The sequence below is a fragment of the Montipora foliosa genome, chromosome 7 (genome assembly GCF_036669935.1).
Source record: "Montipora foliosa isolate CH-2021 chromosome 7, ASM3666993v2, whole genome shotgun sequence".
NCBI classification, from domain to species: domain Eukaryota; kingdom Metazoa; phylum Cnidaria; class Anthozoa; order Scleractinia; family Acroporidae; genus Montipora; species Montipora foliosa.
In genome coordinates, this window is record NC_090875.1 from 3121148 (window position 1) to 3127321 (window position 6174).

Genomic DNA, 6174 nt, shown 5'->3' on the forward strand with positions numbered 1-6174 from the left:
TTTAATAATTGGGACATTCCATTTTTTATCCGCCCCCCCCCCCATGGAGGGGATATTTTGGTATGGTCAACTTAACCCCTGTCGGAATCTTCAATTTTTGCTGTTAGCAGTAGGGTCGGAATCAGCAATTAAATTAAAGAAACCCATCGGAATCACGAAAATGAGAAAATTTTGACCGTTGGAATCTACTTTTGCCTATGCTATTTTATTTGATTAAATTAAAGATAAAATTTCAATGTATTGTATTAAGGATATCAGTTTATAATTGCAGCCAACGATATCATTTTACGTTTCTTGCATATTCAATCTTTTTTGTTCTAATTTTGAAGGTGTGACAGTTTAGCGATTGTGTTTTTCAAGTAAGACACAACCGGGCCCCATTATGTTGTAGTTCTGCAATCACCAAGGATTGGTTACCCCAGCTCATGCTATACCCAAAGACAAAATGGAGCGTTGATCTGCATCTTGTAGAGAAGACGGAGAGAACAAATAAATATGCAACCACAGAAGAGCTTGCGGACAGGCTTGACGTGTGTAATGTGGAAAATGTGGATAGGGCAGGGCTGTCGAGTTTACGGTTTGCTTCCGTAGTTCAGTTGATCGAGCGTTTAATACCAGGTATAAACACCGCAACGATACTATGAACTCCAGCATTCCATTTTAACACGCTTTATTAACTGAACTTGTAAATAGTAAACTGCCCGGACGGCGGTAAGAAGACGGGCGAACTGAACTGTAGCAGTTAAAACTAGAATAAACTCAACCACAAAACCTTACAAAATATAATTTTTCACGTTGTTATTGTAAGATAGTTTTGGGCTGGTATGTAGATTTCGTTGGCATGCAGGTTACATATTTATGCTAAGTAGTTAATATTTAAGGAGTTTGTCCGTTAGGAGTTGTCACTTCGACGGCATCTCCGCTTTTGATCAGTTCATTTCGGAAATTTTGTTTTTAGTTTATTTTCGTGCTATGTCTAATCCACCGCCGGAAACTGCATCATTCCAACCTCAACAGATAGACTTTTCTAATTCCGAGACGATCTCGCTGATTTCTTCCCTTCTTGATTCGAAGTTGCAGAAAACATTTGGCGATTTCAAGCGCTCCTTGGACGAACGCGAGGTGGAAACTCAGCGAGAACTAAAGAAATTGAAAACAGACTCTAAGGCAGCTAGTTCACTTCAATTTAAAGGTAACAGAATCCAGTTTGAGTTTAATACACAGCTCCTTGACTGCCTTGATCTGGCTATCTCTAATCTGTCCGAGGGAAACCTGCTGGCTGTTCAAGAACATCTCCAAAAGGCCAAGTCTGACCTTGAGAAACGCATTAAGTTGATCCGCTTTGCTGATAAAAGTCCCGCTGGCTGGGCTGCAGTTGAAGAATATGAGTCCAACGAACTCGCTGAAAATTCGGAAGACGAGAAGAAACTTCGGGCAGCTCAGCGTCGTGCGTTTACCAAGATTAAGCAGAAGTCTTCCGGCAAATCTCGTGTTTCAAGGTTCTCAAATGCTGCTAAATTCCGAGATTTTCAGGCTGTACAAGTCCCTGGATCTTCGACTTCTGCTGTTACGTCTTTTCCATTTTCTGCTCACCGCTCTTATTTTCATCAGCCCTTTCGTGCCGCCCGACACGTCCAGCCTTCTGACATCTGCTTTAACTGCAATCAGCGAGGACACTGGTCTAATTCGCCAGCCTGTCCTTTGTTCTACAAAACAAGAGCTAGTCTCCCCAGCACTGCCGCCAGTTCAACGTCTACAAAGTCAACCACCGTCTGATTTGGCAAATGTTCTTGCACGATTGGGTCCAGATAAGTACTCTGACTTTGACTTTGACTTGGATCACATTTCTCTTGATTCTTACTTTGCAGAATATTTTGAAGGCTCTAGTCCAGTTATTGTTAAGGGTAGGCTTAAAGCTAATATTTCCTTTTGGCAAAGCATTGGTGCCTCTAAGTTTATTTTAGATACCTTAAGTTTTGGTTATAAGATTCCCTTTTCACGGGAACCTACAATTGTTTTTCTTAATAATAATCGCTCAGCTTTGGGTGAGAGTGATTTTGTAGAATCCGCTATTCAGGAGTTACTTAGGGTTGGCTCTATTGTTTCGTGTACTCGCCCGCCTGACGTGGTTAACCCATTGTCTGTTTCTGTACAGTCAAGTGGTAAGAAGAGGCTTATATTGGATCTTAGGCATGTTAATTTCTTTGTGAATAAGTCCAGAATTAAGTTTGAGGATGCTCAGTCTATGCTAAATTTTTTGATCGGCGAATCTCTTTCTAATTTGTGGGCTTATTCTTTCGATATTAAGTCTGGGTATCATCATGTTGAAATTTACCCCACACATCAAAGATTTCTCGGTTTTTCGTGGGTTTTCAATGGGGTTCGGAAATATTTTAAGTTTGTCGTCCTGCCCTTTGGTCTTTCTACGGGCCCTTATATTTTCACCAAAGTTATGCGTCCCCTCGTCAAGCATTGGCGTTCTCAGGCCCTCCGCATTGTAGTTTATTTAGATGACGGTCTGGGAGTATGTGGTACGAAGGATACTTGCCTTCGACAATCTTTGTTGGTGTATTCTGATTTAATTAGCTCGGGGTTCGTCCCAAATAAGGATAAGTGTATGTGGATCCCTAGTCAGTTGCTTCGCTGGCTTGGTTTTCACTGGGATTTTGCTCGGGGCTTGTTGTCTATTCCTGAAGATAAGATATCAGTTCTGCTTGCGTCCATAGGGGAGGTTTTTAGTTCTCGTGTAGTAACTGCCAGGATGCTGGCTCAGGTTACCGGGCGTATCATTTCCTGTATGCTTGTTTTTGGCCATATTTGCAAGATTATGACGAAAGCATTGCATTCTGTTATTGTAGATAGAGCATCTTGGAATGCCGGGGTTTTTCTTACTGATGAAGCTATTTCTGAGTTAAATTATTGGTGTGCCAATGCTCGGGCACTTAATTCTAGACCTTTTGTCTATCCAGTTAATGTTCCTCATCACATTGTCTATTCCGACGCTAGTGACGTTGCTTGCGCTTCTTACATTTATGTTGAGGTCGACGGGTTTCTTGTTGCCCACAAGAATTTTGATGATCTTGAAATGAAGCAAAGCTCCACTTGGAGGGAATTGAAGTCTGTTAGTTTTGCGTTGAGAAGTTTTGCTCCCATTTTGCATAATTCCTCTGTTAAGCTTTATACTGATAATAAAGCTGTAGCGTTCATTACAGATTCCGGGAGCAATAAGCCACATTTAAATACTATTGCTAAGGATATTTTCTGTTTGTCTTCTGCTCATGGTATTAGGTTGTCAGTGGAATGGATTCGTACGCTTAATCAGAAAGCTGATTATTACAGTAAGATCGTTGATTTTGACGACTGGTGTGTTTCCAACGATTATTTTCGTGCAATAGATTCTCGATGGGGTCCTTTCACCGTAGATTGTTTTGCTAGTTATGCAAATACCAAGTTGCCTAGGTTCTATTCGCGCTTTTACAGTCCCAACACTTTGGGTGTAGATGCTCTTAGTCATAGCTGGCATGGTGAGAACTGTTGGTTGGTCCCTCCTGTTTGCCTTGTCACTCAAGTTATTGAGCATGTCAAATTATGTAAGTGCGTAGGCGCCCTTGTGGTCCCTTATTGGCCGTCTGCCATTTTTTGGCCATCCATCATTAATGAAGGTCGTTCTTTCCATAGTTATATTGTTGACTTCCTTTACGTTGCTGAAGGGAAGCGAGTTTTTGTTCACGGCGTTAATAAGAATTGTATTTTTGGTTCTGATAATTTTAGTTCGTCTGTCCTTTTCTTGCGTATTAATGGCGCCAATTAAATCTAAGCAATTAGATTGTATTTTTTGTGATTTTCATCTGTTGGAATTAAACTGTTTGCCACTTGGCTTTGTGTGTTTTATTTGTTTCGCCACTGGGCTTTTGCACACTTGATTTACTCTGGATGTATTAATGGGGCTAAATAAATCTATGCAATTAGATTGTATTTTTTGTTTTATCAGCTATTGGAATTTAAGTGTTTGCCACTTGGCTTTGTGTGTTTATTTGTTTTGCCACTGGGCATTTACACACTTGTTTTACTCTGGATGTATTAATGGGGCTAATTAAATCTAAGCAATTAGATTGTATTTTTTGTTTTATCAGTTATTGGAATTTTAAGTGTTTGCCACTTGGCTTTGTGTGTTTATTTGTTTTGCCACTGGGTTTTTGCACATTTGATTTACTCTGGACGTCGCTGGTAGTAGCCCGTGTTAGACTAAAAATTCTTGTTCTATTTTTGTTTCTTCCTGCACAAGGTGATATTGCTTTTGCGCAGATTAGTTCCACCCTACAGAATCCTGAACTCCGAAGACTTGCCAGTTCTCTTCCAGCTCGTGCATTGCAGTCCAAGGCTCCACGCACCATTGATCAGTATTCCAGGTCTTTTCAGAAATTCAGAGTCTGGGCATCTTGCTTCCCCGAGATCACGGCTTTGCCTACAAGGCCGTTAGACGTCGCTCTTTACCTAGAGCATCTTATTCGAGGTGATACAAGCTCTTCCGTACTTCAGTCTGCATCTTGTGGTATTTCGTGGGCTAATAAGCTCTATGGTTTTCCCGATCCTTGTCAAGATCCTCTGGTGAAGAACATTCTCGAGGCTGGTATTCGGATTTCAGCTAAACCAGTGGTTAAAAAGGAGCCAATTACTCCTGAGATGATTTCGTCAATTTGTTTAAAGTATGCCTCGCCATCTGCTAACCTGTCTAGTCTCCGAATTGCAGCTTTATTTGTCACTGCTTATTGTGCATTTTTACGCTTTGACGAGCTAGCTAAGTTGCGCTGTTGTGATGTAAATTTCCAAAATTCGGATTATGTTAAGATTACTATTGCCAGTAGTAAGACTGACGTATATAGGGATGGTTCTTCAGTTCTTTTGGCTAGGACGGGTACTGTCACTTGTCCTTATACGATACTTTCTCGTTATTTTCATCTCGCTTGTTTGAATTGTAATTCTAGTGACTTTGTATTTCGCAATCTTGTTTATCATAAGTCCACTCTTAGTTATTCTCTAGGTTCACGACCTATATCCTATTCTAGGGCTAGGGAGCTTTTGCTTAATTCTTTAGTTGAACTAGGTTTTCCTAAGTCTAGTTATGGTTTACATAGCTTAAGATCAGGTGGCGCCTCCGCCGCTGCAAACGCTGGCATCAGCGATCGTTTGTTTAAACGACATGGTCGTTGGAAATTGGATCGTGCCAAGGACGGCTATGTTAAAGATAACATCAATTCTCTTCTTTCAGTTTCTCGTTCCTTAGGTCTATAGTTCTCTTTAAATTGTGCTTTATCTTCGAAATGGGGCAATTTATGTCTGATCAATAAACGAGATGCCCCCTCCTATGACTGGTGTTTTCTTCCTTATACTAAGTTATAAATTATTTTGTTTTCGTTTCACTGCAGAGTGATTAGATAACAAATATAATTTTTCACGTTGTTATTGTAAGATAGTTTTGTGCTGGTATGTAGATTTCGTTGGCATGCAGGTTACATATTTATGCTAAGTAGTTAATATTTAAGGAGTTTGTCCGTTAGGAGTTGTCACTTCGACGGCATCTCCGCTTTTGATCAGTTCATTTCGGAAATTTTGTTTTTAGTTATTTTCAGTGTTTATTACTATCCTAGGGCAATTTATGTCTGATCAATAAACGAGATGCCCCCTCCTATGACTGGTGTTTTCTTCCTTATACTAAGTTATAAATTATTTTGTTTTCGTTTCACTGCAGAATGATTAGATAACAAGTGAACTCATGTGAAACGAAAAACTCGACGGAAAACAACACTTACATTTTGTTTAGGAGCTGGATAGCTGCATAACGCGTTGCAGACTGAAAGAAGAACTGCTTTAAAGCGAAAGAAACTGCACTAGAGGCAAATAGACTAAACTTAAAATAAACTAACTGCATTGGAAGCGAAGCGAAGTGAACTGAAAAAGACTATATTAACCTTAAATACTTTCAAAGAAATATGAATATATTACGCTAAATTACTTGACTAACACATTCCGCACCCACAACAAACTAACAATGACATTTAACACGAACCTACAATAAAACTAATGACGAGGCGTTTACACCACGTGCAGCACTGTTCACGGATCGAAGAAACATAGTGGACCATAGAGCACTCACCACAGACTGCAACGTTAATA

General features: G+C 40.0%; 2 protein-coding genes across 2 annotated transcripts; both read left to right on the forward strand.

Annotated features, from left to right (window-relative positions):
- The first annotated feature begins 831 nt into the window (after positions 1-831).
- LOC138011689 (uncharacterized) lies at positions 832-2076 on the forward strand. The gene has a single exon (XM_068858812.1). The coding sequence runs from the start codon at positions 973-975 to the stop codon at positions 1774-1776; it is 804 nt and encodes a 267-aa protein (XP_068714913.1). The 5' UTR covers positions 832-972; the 3' UTR covers positions 1777-2076.
- Positions 2077-2452: 376 nt separating this feature from the next.
- LOC138009665 (uncharacterized) lies at positions 2453-5754 on the forward strand. Its single transcript, XM_068856710.1, has 3 exons — positions 2453-3590; positions 4286-4915; positions 5750-5754. Exons 1-3 carry the CDS (start codon positions 2453-2455, stop codon positions 5752-5754), a joined length of 1773 nt encoding a protein of 590 aa, XP_068712811.1.
- Positions 5755-6174: the final 420 nt, after the last annotated feature.

Coding starts and splice junctions, on each gene's coding strand:
- LOC138011689 (XM_068858812.1), top strand. CDS start 973: ATGTCTAATCCACCGCCGGAAACTGCATCATTCCAACCTCAACAGATA.
- LOC138009665 (XM_068856710.1), top strand. CDS start 2,453: ATGCGTCCCCTCGTCAAGCATTGGCGTTCTCAGGCCCTCCGCATTGTA. Junction 3,591..4,285: donor TATTGAGCATGTCAAATTAT/GTAAGTGCGTAG, acceptor TTCCTGCACAAG/GTGATATTGCTTTTGCGCAG.